This window comes from Tenrec ecaudatus, chromosome 13, assembly GCF_050624435.1.
Source record: "Tenrec ecaudatus isolate mTenEca1 chromosome 13, mTenEca1.hap1, whole genome shotgun sequence".
Classification (NCBI taxonomy): Eukaryota; Metazoa; Chordata; class Mammalia; order Afrosoricida; family Tenrecidae; genus Tenrec; species Tenrec ecaudatus.
Window position 1 is genome coordinate 56,204,350 of NC_134542.1, and position 19,380 is coordinate 56,223,729.

A 19,380-nucleotide genomic window follows, 5' to 3' on the forward strand; every position below is an offset into this window, starting at 1 on the left:
AACATACCAAAAAAAGTGTGTGGATATGTGCATGTGTGTAAAGAAAAGACCACTAGCAATATTACAATAAGCCAGAGAAAGCCTCTGTTGAGAAACAAGCAACAAATATTTAGACCTAGAACAAATCCAGAATGGGTCAAGGGGGGATCAAATGACCAGGTATCATCGCTTCTCGGCCTTTTGGCTAAGATCAAGTGTAGTATCTGTTCTTATCAGTTTAATATCTGATACGTCCTCTATCCGAGGACAATATATTAAATGGATTTTTGGAGCAGGGAGTTGGAATGGGAGCTTGCTCCATCCACTCCATGCATCGACCTGGTATTGCAGTACTTCCAGGAACGGTGCACCCCCTCGGGGGACTTCTCAAATGGTCATTAAAGTTAGAGCGTTTTATTGGGAAAAAAAAAGACCAGGTATCATATCATATCATACCATACCATGTCATACCATATCATAATTCTATCCACCATAGTTCAACTTACAATGATTTCTGTTTGATGGTAAGACTATTGGAGTCCCTCATTTGTGGTTACAGGGGATCTGCCAGAGGCTTCATCACATAGTTACTCTGTAGATGGATTTTGGGTTCCCACTGTCCTCCACAGCCTTCTACATATTGAGTGTTCACAATTTAGGCTCTGATACCTTTCCCTCCATTGGATTTGGATTTTGTTATTTGTCATCTTTACATCACCCAGGTTGGTATGCTTCTTCCATATGGACTTAGCTGACACCTCACTTAGCTACTTGTTTGAATACAAGCCTTTAAGACCCCAGAGGCTATTCTTTTTTGCTAGCCCAACACCATCTGCTCTCTTCCCTACAATTTGCTGTAGCACCCTTATCTTCAGTGATCATTTCATGAAGGCAAATATTGAGCAGGGCCGTGCCATCAGGACTAAATAAATGTTCTTGGCTTGAGGCTGGAATTAAGTGGGAGCCTAGAATCCACTCACTTGTCTATGGGTAATGTATGACTCTGGTTCACTGTAGGGGTCTCATTATCATTTTATCACCAAAAAAACTCATCAATCATCTCTCTGGAGTATACATCCATTAATGGATTTATAGTATCACTCATTTATCCTCTATAGCATAGAATTTAACACACTGGTGACAAAATGAGATTATTCAAGTATAGCCCAACCGGGAACCACAATCCATGGGTGGCGACATCTGCTTTTGCTGGTCTCATAGATAAAGTTTGTTTTTAAATTACTGCTCTTCAATGTCCACTTTATTGCAATCCTTTGATGGTCAACTTAATGATCAATTGGGTGAAGGGGGCTTAAAAATTCAAGGAAAATTTTCATTTTCTTTTAATTCCATTGTTACATGACTTTATTGAAGACTTCTCATTCTAGAATAACATTTATTCCATCTTAATTTGATGCTTCCTGTATTGTTCAATATTTTTTTCATAGAATCATTCAATATTGCACCTGGAGCTTGACTTTTTTTAATGTATTGCTTTCAGCTTGATATATACTGAATAGATTCTTCATTTTTGGTGTTCCAATACCTGGTCTTTTCACTTTTCATTATAATACCCTGTTTCCTCAAGCTGACCTTTGAAATGAACTGTTCATCTCTTTTACATCATCATTTCTTACATTTGCTTTAGCTCCTCTACAATCAAGAACCAGTTCCAGAGTCACTTCTGATACCAACTTTGATCTTTTCTTCTGTTTCTTTTAACTTCTTCATGTAGGATGTTCTTGATGTCATCCCACAGCTCACCAAGTCATTGGTCATTAGTGTTCAGTGAGTCTGATCTATGCTTGAAATGTTGTTAAAATTTATGCGGGAAACACTCAAGGTTGTATTTTGGTTCTTACGGACTTGTTTTAATTTTCTTCAACTTCAGACTGAATTTACATATGAGCAATTACTGGTCTGTTTCGCAGTGAGTCCCTAGCCTCATTTTGGCTGCTGACAATGAGCTGCTCCATCATCTCTTCCCACTGATGTAGCTTGATTCTTGTGTATTTTATGTGGTGGAGTCAACATATATTGTAGTCGTTAATGTCTCAGGGGGGGATATTTTCAATGAAGAAATAATTGGTCTTTTAAAATACTATCATGAGATCCTTAGCTTTGTTTCTGTCACCAAGACCATATTTTCCAACTACTGATCCTTCCTCTTTATTTCCAACTTTTACAATCTAATTGCCAATAATTATCAATGCATCTTGATTGCATATTTGATCAATTTCAGACTGAAGACATTCATGGAATTCTTCTATTCCTTCATCACTAGGTTTAGTGGTTGGTCTGTACATTTAAATAATAGCTTTACTGACTGAATTGCCTTGCATACAGAGAGATATTATCCTATCACTGACTGCTGTGTGCTTCAAGATAGATCTTGAAATATCCTTTCAGACAACGAACGCAATGCCATTCCTCTTGAATTTGTCATTCCTGACAGTGCAAACCACGATTGCCTGATTTTAAATGGTCAATCCAATTCCTTCTAGCTCACGAATACCTAAGATATTGATCTTTATGTGTTGCATTTCATTTTGATGACTTTCAATTTTCTTAACTTCATATTGCATACATTCAACATTCTGATTACTAATGGACGTTTTCAATGGTTTCTTCTCATTTTTAATCATGCCTTTCATGAAGTGACGGTCCTGAAACCTTTACTACATCCACATTATTATGGTCAATTCGACTTTGTGAGGGCCAGTCTTCCCTAGTCATGTGCGAAAGGTTACACGTTGGCCTACTAACCATGTGGCTCACCGTGTGAAGCCACCAGCTGCTCCATGAGAGAGAATTGAGGCTTTCTACCCCCAACAGAGTTAGATTCTCAGAGACCCACACAGAGAGTTCCACCACGGCCTCTAAGGCTGCTAGGAATAGGAACCAACTCGATGGCAGTGGTGTTTTGTTGGTGGTGCGTATTTGTTTGGATCTGAGAGGCTGATTTTCCAACTTTATAACCAACAAAACTCTGCTACTGTTCTTAAGGCTTTCAGTATATCTGACAATGTCCCCTGCTTGGTACACAGAAGGCTTTCAGTATATCTGACAATGTCCCCTTGCTTGGTATACAGAAGGCTTTCAGTATATCTGACAGTGTCCCCTGCTTGGTACTCATAAGGCTTTCAGTATATCTGACAATGTCCCCTTGCTTGGTATACAGAAGGCTTTCAGTGTGTCTGACAATGTCCCCTGCTTGCTATGAATAAGGCTTTCAGTACCTGATCCCTTGGAGGTGGACAGCCTATTCCTTCCTAGTAGAGCGTTTGTAGTCTGGAAGCTCAGCTGAAACTTGGTGAACTTGAGTGATCCTGTTGGTATTTGAAATTCTGGTAACATAATTTCCAGCATCATAGCAATATGAAAACCACATTGACAGACAATTAGAATAGTCATAGTCAATAATTAATTAGTTTAGATTGGCTGGTATCTAATATTGACATTTTATGATCACTAAGAAATATAATAATTCTCATTTTCTGTTTATGTCTTCAGAAAAAATTATAATTTTATGAGATTTAATTTCAAATATAAGAAATATACTAGTACTGTGAAAAGACCAAATAACGTAACAGATATTATAGTATCATATTTCAATTCTGATTCCATTACTTGTTAGCTATATGACCATTGAGGAAGCCATTTAGTTTTTGTTTGTGTTCTCATTTGTAAAGTGGATATGATAAAAACAAGTCATAGATATCTATCTCACAGAACCATGTGAATACTAAATGAGTTAAAATGTGAGAATTACTTAAAACCTACAGTTTTCTATAATAATAACAATTATTACTCTCCTGGGCTCATTTAGGTATATGTCTCCAGTCTTTATGGAGATCCTAGAAAAGGCTTCCTTAGAGAAGTGTTATGGAAATATACAACCTGCCCATCCCAATTTTCATGTGAGATTGTGTGTCTCATGGTACACATGCATGGGGTAAACTCAGTTAATCAATTGAGTAAATCACTGTATGGTGAGTTTGTCTTGACTCTTCTTTCACATTGTTATTCTTAACTGGCCCATCAAGATATCTTCCAAATACCTTTCAAATAGCATTCAGGTTTTAGCCTGAGTTAGTGTAGGAATGGAATTGGCTAATTTGGAATAGTTGATATGGCTGTTCATTTTAGAGACTGAAAATATAAACTGTATCTAAATACTTTCACTTGAGAATTATGCCACTTAAGATACTTCTCCCCCCCATACTCTGGGTCCAGAGCATGTTACCCCATTGGACCTGACTGAAGGACATGCCTAGAGATCAAAAATCAGACCTTGATCTATTTACAGGTTTTTCTTTCTTTTAAGTTTTTTTTCTTTTAATTAATTTATTCTTCTATGGGTAATTGGTTTCCTTTTTTGTTGTCATCGCTGTGTTCTCACTCATCACCTATCTTGCTATGACTTCATTTTTTATGCATATTACCTCTACAGATCTGTCTAGATAAGATAGACTGGATGAATAGTCTGGAGGAGAAAATAATGGGACCAATGGTTCTGGGGGACATGGGAGTGGGGGAGGAAGGGGTAAGGAGGTGGTGCTGACCAACCCAGAGACAGGGGAACAATAAGTGATCCAAAATCAGTAGCAAGGAGGGTGTGAGAGGCCTGATAGGGATTCAGCAAGGGCAAGGTAACCAAGAGAAATTACTGAAACCCAAATGAAGGCTGAGCATGATAGTGGGACAAGAGGAAAGTAAAAGGAAATAGAGAAAAGAGCTAGGCAACAAAGGGTATTTATAGAGGTCTAAAGGCTGGAATGTACATATGTAAATATATTTATGTAAGAGCGTGGGGAAACATATCTATGTGCATATATTTATAGGTTTAGTATTAAGGCAGCAGATGGACATTGGGCCTCCACTGAAGCACTTACTCAATGCAATAACACTTTGTTCTATTAAATTGGCATTCCAGGATGCACACCATCCTGACATGATTGCTGAAGAAAAATGGGTGCATAAGCAAATGTAGTGAAGAAAGCTGATGGTGCCCAGCTATCAAAAACAAAGTTATGGATATGTGAATATATATTTATAGAAATACAGGTATTGGCCTATGTACATATATTTATATGGCAATGCATTGAGGAAGTGAATGGACTTTGGGCTTCTCCTCAAGCCTCCCCCCAATGCAAGAACACTTTGTTCTAACAACCTGGCATTCTGTGATGCTCACCTTCCCAACACGATTGCTGAAGAAAATATGGGTGCATAAGCAAATATGATGAAAGTGGATGGTGCCCTGTTATCAAACAATACAGCATCTGGGGTCTTAAAGGCTTGAAGTTAAACAAGCGGCCATCTAGCAGAGAAGCAACAAGCCACATGGAAGAAGCACACCAACCTGTGAGATCATGAGATGTTGACGGGATCAGGTAATCGGCACCAGAAGACCCGAAACAAAACAAAAAATATTGTTGAGACCGAGGGGGGTTGGAGCAGAAACCCAAATCCATCTGTAAACAATAGGACATTCCCTCACAGAAGAGTCACCAGGAGAGGATGAGCCAACCAGTGTGCAGTACAGCACTGATGAAACACATAATATTTCTCTGATTCTTTGAGGTTTCTTCACCCACCACTATCATGACTTCAGTCCTGCCTTTCAGTTCTGGGTAGACCAGAGCATGTATAATGGTACAGATAAGAGCTCACAACACATGGAATCCAGGCCAGATAAACCCATCAGGAACAGAAATGGGAGTAGCAATACCAGGAGGGTAGGGAGAAGGTATGGGGGAGGAAGGGAGGACTGAGGAACCAATCACAATGATCGAGCATAATTGTCACTGCCTCCCCCCCAGGCGGATGAACAACCGAAATGTAGGTGAAGGGAGACAGCGGTTGGTGTAAGATATGAAACCAATAATAATTTATAATTTATCAAGGGGTCACCAGGGGGGAGGGAGTAGAGGAAGGGGGAAAAAAACAAGGGCTCAAATGGAAAGAAATGTTTAGAAAATGATGATGACAACAGATATGCTTAATACAATTGATTTATGGAATGTTATAAGAGCTGTAAGAGCCCCCAATAAAAATGATTTTAAAATTTTAAGAAGGTTTAAAAGCAACTTTATAACAAGAAGGCATCCCAACCCAGTGCAAGCCCAGTCTGTGGGTCCAATGCAAGCCAAGGCCTCTCCAGCCTCACACAGCGGCAGACTGATGACACATGAAGGTGGAGCAGGAAGGGGGCTGTCTCGGGCCCGTGGGTGCTGAGTTGCACGGAGCACAGGTCGATAGAACATCAGCACCGACAGCTCAGGGTCAGCTGGTCCACATGGCGTGGCATGTGAAGTCCCAGAGAGAATGAAGGTGAAGGTCAGAGAGAGAGGACTTCCCAGTTTCTCTCTCATCCCCACCCCTCAACCCGAGTGGAGACAAACAACAGAATTATGGGTGGAGGGAGACAGCAGACGGGGTAAGATATGAAAATAATAATAATTTATAATTTAGCAATGGTTCACGAGGATGGGAGGGTGGGGGAGGGAGGGAAAAGGGAGAAGCTGGTACCAAGGGCTCAGTGAAAATGATGATAGCAACATAGGTACAAATGTGCTTGATACAATTGCTGATGGGTTGTGATAAGAGCTGTAAAAGCCCCCAACAAAATGATTTATTAAAAAAAATAAGTCACATCCCCAAGGGAGGCACCACCAAGCTACCACCTGATTAACAGATTGGATATCACCTTTACCTTTATATAGGTAGCATCAAGCTGGTCCGAAAGCTAATCACCACACTATTCTCATAGCCTTTTGTTCTAATTTCATGACAGCTGGCTTGTGTGTGAAAAGATTAATTTAAAAGATTTGTTCAAAAGAATTTGTTTCTATTTCTAAAATATTCAGAAAATGCATATACCATTTTTGCATGGGATTTGATAAATGCTTAAACATCTCTCATCCGTTTCATTTCTATATTCCCAGAATAAATGGCAACTTCCATGGGCTATATAACCCCCACAATATGACTTATTTTATTCTATAAATTCACAGCTTCAAAAGTAAATGCCTGGTAACTTTGAGAGAAATATCTCACAAAATCTATCACAAAATTTAATCTTCCATACTTATAACAAATTACTCCAGTCTCCTGACTTGATTACAATGTTTTATTTGGGTTCTTGTTGGCTTAATTTTTTGTTTAGGTGAACCTGATCTTCCTCACAAGAATTCAGAAGACTTATTACATGCTGAAGGAAAGCCCACTGAGACACATGCATAGACTTGAAGGACCCTATTGGCTCCTGTCATTTTAAACATGAGAGGTAATTTTATTATTTTTTTTCATTTACCAAACTTTATTGTTGTTGTCTCTCAGTTGTATGATTGAGACATTGTTGGAGTGCAATCTTTTTGTATTAAAAATTTTATTAGGGGCTCATACAACCCTTATCACAATCCATACATATACATACATCAATTGTATAAAGCACATCCATACATTCCCTGCCCCAATCATTCTCAAAGCATTTGCTCTCCACTTAAGCCCTTTGCATCAGGTCCTCTTTTTTTCCCCCTCCCTCCCCACTCCCCCCTCCCTCATGTGCCCTTGGTAATTTATACATTGTTATTTTGGCATATCTTGCCCTATCCGGAGTCTCCCTCCCCCCCTTCTCTGCCGTCCCTCTCCCAGGGAGGCGGTCACACATGGATCCTTGTAATCAGTTCCCCCTTTCCAACCCACTCACCCTCCACTCTCCCAGCATCGCCCCTCACACCCTTGGTCCTGAAGGTATCATCCACCCTGGATTCCCTGTGCCTCCAGCCCTCATATGTACCAGTGTACAACCTCTGCCCTATCCAACCCTGCAAGGTAGAATTCAGATCGTGGTAGTTGTGGGGAGGAAGCATCCAGGATCTGGGGGAAAGCTGTGTTCTTCATCGGTACTATCTCGCACCCTGATTGACCCACTCTGCACTTCCCCCTTCATTCAATATGGTATATATATATATATATACATATATACATATACACACACATATCTATATACATATACACACATATATCTTTTTTTTTTGCATGATGCCTTATACCTGGTCCCTTTGGCACCTCGTGATCGCACTGGCTGGTGTGCTTCTTCCATGTGGGCTTTTTTGCTTCTGAGCTAGATGGCCGCTTGTTCACCTTCAAGCCTTTAAGACCCCAGACACTATATCTTTTGATAGCCGGGCACCATCAGCTTTCTTCACCACATTTGCTTATGCACCCATTTGTCTTCAGCGATCCTATCATGGAGGTGTGCAGCCAATGATATGATTTTTTGTTCTTTGATGCCTGATAACTGATCCCTTCGGGACCACTCGATCACACAGGCTGGTGTGTTCTTCCATGTGGACTTTGTTGCTTCTGAGCTAGATGGCCGCTTGTTTATCTTCAAGCCTTTAAGACCCCAGTCACTATCTCTTTTGATAGCCGGGCACCATCAGCTTTCTTCACCACATTTACTTGTTCACCCACTTTGGCTTCAGCAGTTGTGTCGGGAGAGTGAGCATCATAGTGTTCCAATTTGATAAAAGAAAGTATTCATGCATTGAGGGAGTGTTTGAGTAGAGGCCCAAGGTCTTTCCGCCACCTTAATACTTAACCTATAAATATAGACACATAGGTCTATTTCCCCATCCTCCTATATATATTTGCATGTACATGTCTTTGTCTAGACCTCCATAAGTGCCCTTTGACTCCTAACTCTTTCCTCCATCTCCCTTGACTTTCTTCCTGCCCTACGACCATGCTTCGTCACCACCTGGGCTACAGCTATACCTCTTCTCTACGCAACCTTACCCTTGATCATTCCCCAGTAATTTTATTTTTATACAAGAGACCTAATTTCTAAAATAATGCTCTGTAGAATATCATTATAGGTAAAGTTATCTTACTTAAATGCCCTCCCAAATCAATTTTTTAAAAATGATTGTATTCTATCTTTCAGAGCAAAATACTAACAGGTTGACAAATATTTAAACTTTTCTAAAGTTCTTAATTTGCTCATCTATTAAAAATTATACCTACTCATGTGTTTTAGTTTTTAAAATAATAAGCTATCTTCTCTATGGAGGCTTACTCCTCATTTTATTTCCCACTGCACATAGGAACCATGACTATTTTACACTGGGTACGAACTGTACAGCAGGAACACTTGAAACAAACATCAGTGTGCATCACAAGCTGTGGGACGTTACCTCAGTGGTTCTCTTCTAAGAGCTTCAGTTTTTAGGAACACCTTCTCTATGATAGGCTCCCTGGTGGTGCCGTGGGTTACACTTTGGGCTACTACCCCAAGGTCAGCAGATGGAAACCACCAGCCACTACGGGAGAAAGACGAGGCTCTCTACTCCCGTTGACAGTTACAGTCTCAGAGACCCACAGGGGAAGTTCTACCTACCTTGTCCGTGGAGTCACTGTGAATCGGAATAGACTAAAGGGCAGTGACTTTGTTTACTTTGGCGTGCTTTCTCAAAGTTACTCTAGTGATGTTATTGACTAAGCACTGGCCTGCTGACCTCAGTGCTGCAAGTTCAAACCCACCAATCACTCTGCAGAAGAAAGTTGAGGCTATCTGGTCCATTAGAGGAAATTCTACATAGGTTTGCTTTGAGTCCACGCCATCTCCGTGGCAGTGGAGTTTTCTTTATCAAATTATTTACTTTGGAAGTGATATCTTGGAAATGAGATTTTATATTAGCTTACAGATATGTCTGCCTACTAAAGTAAAGGACCATGATGTTCGTCTACAGAAGAGGTACAGGGGGTTAGAAGTGAAGAATGTGTATGCACAGTAGGTACATCTAGTATCCCCTAGCAAAAGGAAGAAACAAGCCCTAAGCATCGAGTCCTGTTGTTGAGGTAGGGGTAGAAATTATAGCAAAAATATGCTGAGATTACCCTCCCAAGGCTTTTAGAGATAACCATTGGCTTCTTAGATGTTGCTTTCAATGGCTCAAAAACTGCTTGTCATTGAGTCAATGATGACTTTGAGTGACTCTATAAGTCAGGATATAACGATCTCTCTGGGTTTCTGAGACTGTCACTCTTAACACAAGTAGACAGTCCCATCTTTCTCCAGAGCTGCTGGTGACCAGAGAACTCCTGATCTTGCATGAGCAACTCAACACTAACCACTATAAAACCAGGACTCCTGCTTTAGATCAAAAAGATTTTAAATGTGATTACCTTTCCAGATTATACATTGCTCAATATTTTTCAGTTGGTGGTATGACTTTCTGTTACATTTATAATAATAGGTTCATTAATAGCAATTACCAATTGTCAGACATTTGGTAGAACATCTGACATATGTTACTCCCGCTTAGCCCTCTCAACACTGCTCAAGCTACTGATTTTACACATGAAACTCAAAGAGAAATCAATCTGTAAAAGACTTCAGGAAATAAATCTGTATATAATTAACAGTTTGAATATATTACACTTGACTCCTCTTAGCTATCGTGATTCCTATCCATACCTTCCATCCAAGCTGTCATTTTATTATCTTTAGAACCCATGGTTGTTTGAGAATAGTTCTCAAGTCTTGAATATGTTTGACTCAACTTAAAAACTCACTGCGGTCAAGTAGATTCTAACTCATCAAGTCGATTCTAATTCATAGCGACCCAATGGGGCAAGGGTCTGTCCTTGTGCTTGTATGAGACTGTAACTCTACGGGAGTAGAAAGTTTCCTTTTCGTACCCTTGCGCAGCTAGTGTTCTCAAACTGCTGACCTTGAGGGTAGCAGCCCAACATGTAACCACTGTGCCCCCAGGGCTTTATGAATACATACGACAGAGTGCCCCATGTGTTACCACCAGGCTGCCATTGGGTTGATTCCAATTCATGACAGCCCTATCTCTTGTCTAATAGCACAGTGGTCTGTGTGCGTTTCAAATGCCTTCCAGAAGCACGTCCCCAGACCTTTCTTCTGAAGAGGTTCTCACCCGGTGGTTCTCAACTTTCCTAAGGCCGTGACCCTTTAATACAGTTCTTCTTGTTGGGTGACCCCCAACCATAAAATTACTTTCATTGCTACTTCATAACTTAATTTTGCTACTGTTATGAATCATAATGCAGATATCAGATATGCAGGATGTATTTTCATTGTTACAAATTGAACAATTAAAGCATGTTTATTAATCAGTGATTAATCACAAAACAATATGTAATTATATATTGTGAAGTATTTATGTGTTTTCCAATGATCTTAGATGACCCCTGTGAAAGGGTCATATTACCCCCAAAGGGGTCGGGACCCACAGGTTGAGGAGAACCACTGTTCTAGTCCATTGCCATTAAGTCAATTCTAATGCATAGCACCCTTATATACAGTTTTCAAAGCTGTAAATCTTTATGGGGGCAGATAGCCTCTGTTTTCCGCCATGAAGGAACTGGTGGGTTTGAATATCCAACCTCATGGTTAAGAGTCCAACACACTTACCCTTGCCTTGGTTGCTGATCTGTACCATGAAGTCAGTTCCATCTCATAGCAGCCCTATGAAGAACGGAATAAACACTGCCCAGTCCTGCACCATCCTCAAAAGCGTTCTTATTTTCTAGCCTATACTTGCAACCACTGTGTCAATCCATCTTGTCGAAGGTTTTTTTCTTTTGCTGCCCCTCTACTTTAGCAAGCACGATTCCATTCTCCAAAGACTGGTCTTTTCTGGGAATGTGTCCAAAGTAAGTGAGACAGAGTCCTGCTATCCTAGCATCTATGGAGTGTTCTGGCTGCACTTCTTCCAAGACATCGTTTTCAAAACATTTGCTTTCTACTTGAGCCCTTAATATCAACACCTTGTTTTCCCCCTCCCTCCCCCGTGAACCCTTGATAAGTTACACATTATTATTTTCATATCTTATATATAATATCATCCTCTGTCGCCTTTCACACATTTTTCTGATGTTCGTCATCCCGGGAGGGAGTTATATGTCAATTCTTGTGATCAATTCCCCCTTTCTCCCCTCACCTTCCCCTTGTCCTCCTGGTATCTCTATTCTCATTGTTGGCCTTGAGGGGTTTGTCTATCCTGGATTCCCAGTGTTGTAGGCTCTTATCTGTAGCAGTGTGCATGCTCTGTTCTAATCTGATTTGTAAGGTAGATTTGAAGTCATGGTAGTGGGAGGAAGGAAACCTTAAAGAACTTAGGAAAGTTGTGTGTTTTGTCGGTGCTATGCTGCACCCTGACTGGCTCATCTCTTCCCTGTGACCCTTCTGGGAGGGGATATCCAATTGTCTACATATGGGCTTTGGGTCTCCATTCCATGCCCCTCCTGCCCCCAATTCACATTGGGTATGCTTTTGTTCTGTGTCTTAGATGCCTGATACCTGGCCCCATTGACACTTCATGATCACACAGGCTGGTATGCTTCTTCCTTGTGGGCTTTAGTGCTTCTCAGCTAGATATCCACTTGTTTATCTTTAAGCCTCTAAGACCCCAGATGCTATATATTTTGATAGCCAGCCTGGCACCATCAGCTTTCTTCACCACATTTGCTTATGCACCCATTTTGGCTTCAGTGATCATGTCGGGAGGTGAGCACCACAGAATGGTGAATTATTAGAATAAAGTGTTCTTGGGTTGAGGGAGTCCTTGAGTGAAGGCCCAATATCCATCTGCTACCTTAATTCTTAACATATAGATATAAGTACATTCTTAACATATAGATATAAGTACATATTCTCCATATATATATATATATAATTACATATGTACATACCTGAATTTAGAACTCTATAAATGTCCTTCCTGGTTCTTTCTTCTATTTCCTTTTACTTCCGTCTTGTCCTATCATCATGTTTGGCCTTCATTCTTGTTTAGTAATTCCTCACTGCTGCATTTCCATTGATTAAGCCCCCACTAGGCATCCTACGCTCTTTTCTCCATTGATTTTGTTCCACTTGTTGTTCCCTTGTCCCTGGGCTGGTTCCCACAGACACCCCTTCCTTTCTCCCACCTCCCCTTCTCCTGTCCCCTCAGAACCATCAGTCCCATACTTCTCATCTCCAAATTGTTTATCCCACCTATCTTATCTAGATAGACATGCAGGGACATTAATAAGTGCAAAAAAAATGGGCAAGGCCGAAAAAACAGCAACAAAGGAAGTCAAAACCAACAAAACATAAGAACAACAACAACAAAAGAAACCCAGTGATGAAAATGGAATAGCTTATAAATAGTTCAACGTCTGTTTGTTGGCCTTTACAAGTATTTTCCAGTCCAGTCTGATGGGGTGCCTCACTCTGTCTCCCAAGTCTATTTTTGGTTTTCCCCAGGGACTTGATCACTTTGTTCCCCTTGCTGCTCTGTTGCACGCCCTTAGTGTTTCGCCCAGTGTGATGGAGTCAGATTGAGTACAATTCCCACGCTGTGTGTCCAGTGTTGTCCTCAGTCGCGCTATGGTTTAGTGGGGGATACTGTGTCTCATGGTAGGGCCGCCCCTAGGTTCCTCTGTGTGTGTTGTCTGCTCTGAGGAGGAATACCGTCCTCGGGGCTTGGTGGGCCAGGATGTGTGCCACTCACTCTCCATCCCTCTTCGTGTGCTCTAATCAGACGCGCCCCTCTCCCCAAGCTGTAGCCCCAGTGCTGTCCTCTGAAGCACATTCTCTGGAGGTGGGGGCAGGGGGCTGTCCACATAGTCGGAATTGGGGCCGGCACTGCAGACCTCTCTATTGGTTCCCTGGTATATGCTGGTATGTTGCATTCATATCTTGGCACATCAGGTTGAAGCCTGGTTCTCTCTCTCCCTCTCCTGTGGAGATATAAATTATACCCTCCACTTGAGTGGGTTAGTGCCCTGCTCCCCACCTACCCATGTTTTTTTTTCTTTATTTCCCCCTCCTATTTAGTTGACTGCCATATATATCCCTAGATTGGGTTTGGCCCCTGCCATAGTACCTGGACCTCACCCCAGGAATGAATGTATATAGTAGCTTTTCCCCTGTGCCCCATTTTTTAAGCTTACCTCAGTGGACTCATGTTGTACTTGTCCTTTTGTGCTTGGCTTACTTTGCTTAGCATGATTTTCGTCAGTTTATCCCATGCAGCGATGTGCTTCATATGTTCACCACTGCTTTTTAGTGATGTGTAGTACTCCATGGTATATATATACCACAGGTTTTTAATCCATTCACCTGTTGATGGAAATTTGGGTTATTTCCAACTCCTTGCAATTGTGAACTGTGCCGCAATGAACATTGGAGCACAGATGTCTGGCCGTGGTTTGTTTCTTGCCTCTTCTGGGTATATGCCCAGGAGGGGGATTCTGGGTCGTAGGGTAGCTCAATTTCCAACTGTTCTAGAAATCAATTTCCATAGTGGCTGAACATACCTACAGGTCCACCAGCAGTGGATGGGAGTTCCTGTCTCACCACAGCCCCTCCAACACTTGTTACTTTCTGATTTTTGAATTGGGCTATCTTTGAGGGTGTTAGGTGGTATCTCAGTTGTTTTAATTTGCATTTCTCTTATGGCTAATGATCAGGAACATTTTTCTCATATGTTTATTGACCATTTGGTTTTCTGCCCTTGTGACATTTCCATTCAGGTCCTTTGCCCACCTCCTCAGTGGGCAATTAATTTTTTATTGTAAGCTTGCAAAGTATTGTAGATTTTAGTAATAAAGCCTTTGTCTGATGTGTCATTGATAAAGATGTTTTCCCAGTTGGTGGACTCTCTTATTAGTCTCTTGGTGAATTCTTTCGATGTACACAGGTGTTCTGTTCTCAGTATATCTCACTCGTCTCCACATACTCTTCTCAATCCGACCTGAACTTCTGGCCATCAACCTTTCCATTAGTAGGTGAGCACTTAGCAATACCACCCCGGGAATCCAGAGAGTATATTGTTGTTAATTAGTTAGTTAAATACCTTCGAGTTGATTTCAACGTCTGATGATCCCATGTGTGCAGAGAAGAACCGCTCCATAGGGTTTTCTGGGTAGGTTTTAAACTTTCTGGAAGCAGATCACCAGGTATATCTCTCTTATAGAGCCTCTGAGTGGGTTTGAACTGCCTCCCTTTTGGGTAGCACTTGACTATTCAGCCCCCGGGGGATCCTAAAGTGTATGTTGTTTTCTGTTATGTGCTGTTGACTTGGTTTCAACTTAGAGAGTTATCTAAGGTGAACTTCAAATACAATTGCTCAAAGCCAGCTGAAATCTTTACAGTAGAACACTTTATAGGTCTGTGTTAGTCTGGGTAGACTAGAGAAACAAATCCATGGACACACAAGGGCAATTGTACTTAAGAAAATATCAACCCCAACCAGTGCAAGGCCATAAGTCTGATATTAGTTCATATGGCTGATACCAATCTACAAAGTCCTCTTTAGACTTACAAAACACATGCAATGAAGCCAAATGCTGGACAATCACAGACCAATGGGTAGAAAGTCTTTGGGTACAGTGGTGTTGTAAACATCTCAGCACTGGCAGGGATCTCTCTGTGGCTTCTCTGGCTTCAGATGTCTGGTGGCATCCATGTGGCTTGTCTGGATTGGGGCATCAGGGTTGTTCCATGTGTCTTGTCAGCTGCAATGTCTCCCAGGGAGTGGCCAAGAGAAGTGTCTCTCCGGCCTCCAAGGAGGAAGTACTGGATTTCCCAGAATTCTCAGGAGGCCACACTCACACAGAGGCCTCATTAGCTGTGATCTGATTGACAAACTAGACTCCACCCCTACATTCTTAATCCTTAAATTGACAAGCAGTCATATATCTACCACAGGTCCTTCTTCCCTAGAGTTCCTGGATCGGTTCAAACCACCAAGCTTGCACTTAACAGCCAAGCGATTGAGTGTTGAATCACCAGAGTATAGTTAAGTATATGTTAAGGAATGCTAATTCAGCAGATAATGAGATAATGTGTAGTGCAAAAGAGGTAAAAATTGGAAATTGTGACATAGATATGGTATTTGTGTACTGATAGAGAGTTATGAGCCTTGGAAACAGAGAGAGACAGAGAGACAGAGAGAAAGAGAGAAGGAGAGACAGAGACAGAGAGAGAGAGAGAGAGAGAGAGAGAGAGAGAGAGAGAGAGAGAGAGAGAGAGAACATGCATGCTGCATCCAGCCGGCCACTCTTCCACCCTGACAATTTCATGGGTTCTGTATTCTAGATGTTCTGATTGGTTAAACTATTTTCATATAGGGTAGTTCCACTTTTAATGTTGGCTCAAAGATTTTGAAACATTGTAAAAACCAGACCAAGTATATCTGGGGATCAGATTTGCTCCTGGTTCGCAAATTCACCGTAACCTTTTTGTAACCATTAGCTTATTCTTTGGCTGGCCACAATCAAGGAACATGTGTGGACATGTGCAGGAAACTTACGAGAATTTTACTTTTCAAGCTGTGTCTAGTTTCATCAGCATGTCTGAGTAATTTGAATGCACAAACTATTGTTTTGCTCCCATGTTTCTTGTATGGGTGTTAATTAGCAAAAGTGGATTTGGAGTTCGCATATACAATCCTGTGTTGCTTTGTTGTTTGAAGAGGGCATGCTGCTTACTGTGTTGTCTCTCTCAAAATGCATGTCAGAGATCTCTAGTATGCCAAAAGGCAAATAAACATCAGACCTGTTTGCTCACTGGAAGTAAATTCATTCCTATTCCAATGCCATCTCTTTAGTGTTCAGCATCCAAGATGTCAAAAACTGGTAGTTTAAGAACTTAATCTAGCCTCTATATCTTCTTTGTGAGCCTCCACACCAAGGGAAAATCTTTGACTTCTATGAGCTAGGCTAGGGTTTATGCTCTTTTGCTCACTACAGGTCCTCAACTCTAGTTGTTCTACGCTTACGGAGACCCACATCGTTCATCCCACTTGTGTCAGACTTGTTTGCTATTTGATTTTATGATTTCTAATTTGAATATTCATTCACAAACAGTGCAATTAATAAATAGGAGGAAATTCCAACTGGTATAAAACCAATATCTTTTATATGTTGATAAATCCTTTATTTTGACAAGGTATATGAAGTTCAATGTAAAATTTACTTTCAGTCATCAAAGTCTAAAGAAGAGTAAATCATGATTTTCATTTGGTTTTTCTTGCAGGACCTGAGAACAGCTCGAAAACATCCTAAATCTTCGGCTTCCCAACCATCTATATTCTCATCTTTCAACCTATCCTTGGATCAGGAGGCCAATTTAATGGACTCCTCTAGAAGGAATTAATAAGAAGAGCATCAATACTAAACTGATCATTCAGGCCAGAAAAAGACACTCAACGTCGTAATTAGAGTTTGTGGCAATGCAGCTGCCATCATTTTCCCTCTGAAATTTGGGCTTCTCCAATCAAGCCAGAGAACTGGTACAGCAAGCCGAACAATCTAAAAATGTGTATTGCTATGAATCTAGTCACATGTAGAGATGAGGTGTTTACTTATTTTTTTTTGCACTGTTGTACAGAGTGCTACAATTACAAAATTTTCAAGGTCTAAGAAACAGAATACAAAGCCGAAATAACAGAGAACACTCTTTTCAGGTCTGAAAGTTTAGCTATTTAGAGTGTTCTTACCGTTTTAAATACCTAGGACAAAAATTGCAGGTGGGACTGCTCAGAAGCTGTGCCTGTAGTCCTGTGGCAACATTGACATCATTGCATGGGCCCTGTGACCTGGCACAAACCTCATGGCAACTTAAGAGCTGAGATGTAACACGAACCTTCTCCCTGGTACCGCTGAACCAGCTTTCCACCATCGCGTGGTCTCAAAGCACTAAGACACCCCCTACATGAGCATTGTCACATTGCGAGTCAAGCAGTCTCTGAAGTCTCAGGTGGCAAGAACCTGCGGCTATTGTGAAGATGGAAAGTAGAACTGAGAATGGAATTTATCTGCGAGGTCAACATTCTTCCAAGATTTAGTGAAGTGCTTTTCAGACCAAGGAATCCGAGACAAAGGGTGCACTTGGGTTTATATGGGTATGCATGTGTGCACGCGCACGCGTGTAAACATCTATGAAAGTGGAAGTCTGCGTGTTCCTCTAGAGATAACATTACATGACATGACTCTTCAGTTTTACGCTAAGAAATAAACTGCATTGCTGTGCAGGCTCTGCCCCCTTGTCACGCTTTGCCGGAGCCTTTGCTCCAAGCTTTCAAGTACCTGTTTGTCTGTTTTTCGCTGCCAAGAAAGGTCAAGCACAATCGGCTGCTGTAACTTTTCACTGTATAAACACTTCAATGATTGTGAGCTCAGATGCATTCGTCTTTGTGAGAGGCTGGAATTGAATGGGTAAAGCAGCAAGGGTAGCCCTGAATGAATGAATGAATGAATGAAGTGAAGGAGGGCGTGTCCATCCTTCTGACTTTTCTGTTCCACTTGCTCCATTCTTGGGTTCCTCGATGCTAGCAATAGTCTAGAAATGGACACAACTAGAAGCTTTTACATCTAAGTCGTGGGATTATACAACTCACCACTCAGATCACGTTTAATGTGTAAGCCATATTCTATATGCATATTTATTATGCGATATTGTAATGTAAGATATTTGTGCATAGATGGTGTGTGACATGCTTCTAAATGTTCTATGAATAATATTTAGTGCTTTTGTCTCACCTGAACCTTGTGCAGAATACAGCTAAGTAATTTAATTGTATCATAGACATTGCATTACAGTGATATTTTACATATAATGTAATAAGTAAAGATGGATCTATAGTGATGTGTTGGGAGGAATGTATAAATAGGTGCATCATAGTAATATTTCAGTGACTTTTTGTTCTTCTAAAATGGACTTTTTATTTCTATTTATGGAAAATTACTGCATTTCTTGTCTTTTATAAAAATAAAACTAGCTATTTACCAGCTAGAAAATATTCTGCATTTAAAATAGAATCAGACTCGCATAAGGTCTTTTTACCATTGTTCTTAATTGAGCCAGTAAAGCTATAGGAGTTTTCAAGGGAGAAGTACATTGAAAAATTGCTTCTCAGATTAATAGAAAACATGCCCACTTTGTTCCTATTAAAGTGTTAAGATCTATAGACTTCCTTAATAAACAGTTGCAGAACATGAAAGAAAGTGTCGATTTCTGTGGGGCGGGGGGAGGCTTTCTCCCTTGGCTCTCTTTTTACTTTTCTCTGCTTCTTGTCTTTCCTCTCCCTTTTCTTCTCTCTCTCTCTCTCTCTCTCTCTCTCTCTCTCTCTCTCTCTCTCTCTCTCTCTCTCTCTCTCGCTTTTCCTCTCCTCCAGGTGACCTGTTGAGCCCACGTCCCACAGCCTCTCCCAGAAGCAAAGGAAGCAGTGAGTCGCTGCTGTCACCTGTGCCCCACCCACCCCCGCCCTCCCCCTCAAGCCGTGCTGTGGGGTCTGTGCTGAAAAGAGAAGAGGGTAACACTGAGTGAGGACCCCCCACCTGGACTAGCTTGTTTTGCTTTTTACCCTC

The 19,380-nt window shown here is 41.1% G+C and overlaps 1 protein-coding gene and 1 non-coding gene across 2 annotated transcripts in view; both read left to right on the plus strand.

Moving 5' to 3' along the window:
* PDE1A (phosphodiesterase 1A) overlaps nt 1-19,151 on the plus strand; it is a 289,743-nt gene extending 270,592 nt beyond the window's left edge. Inside the window, exons 14-15 of the mRNA XM_075529458.1 lie at nt 7,151-7,270; nt 17,048-19,151. Of these exons, the coding sequence (XP_075385573.1) occupies nt 7,151-7,227 (77 nt within the window). The 3' untranslated portion in view covers nt 7,228-7,270; nt 17,048-19,151. The remainder of the gene's footprint in view (nt 1-7,150; nt 7,271-17,047) is intronic.
* On the plus strand, nt 165-355 carry LOC142425015 (U2 spliceosomal RNA). Its single transcript, XR_012779414.1, has one exon. It is a non-coding gene; the product is annotated as a U2 spliceosomal RNA (small nuclear RNA).
* Nucleotides 19,152-19,380: the final 229 nt, after the last annotated feature.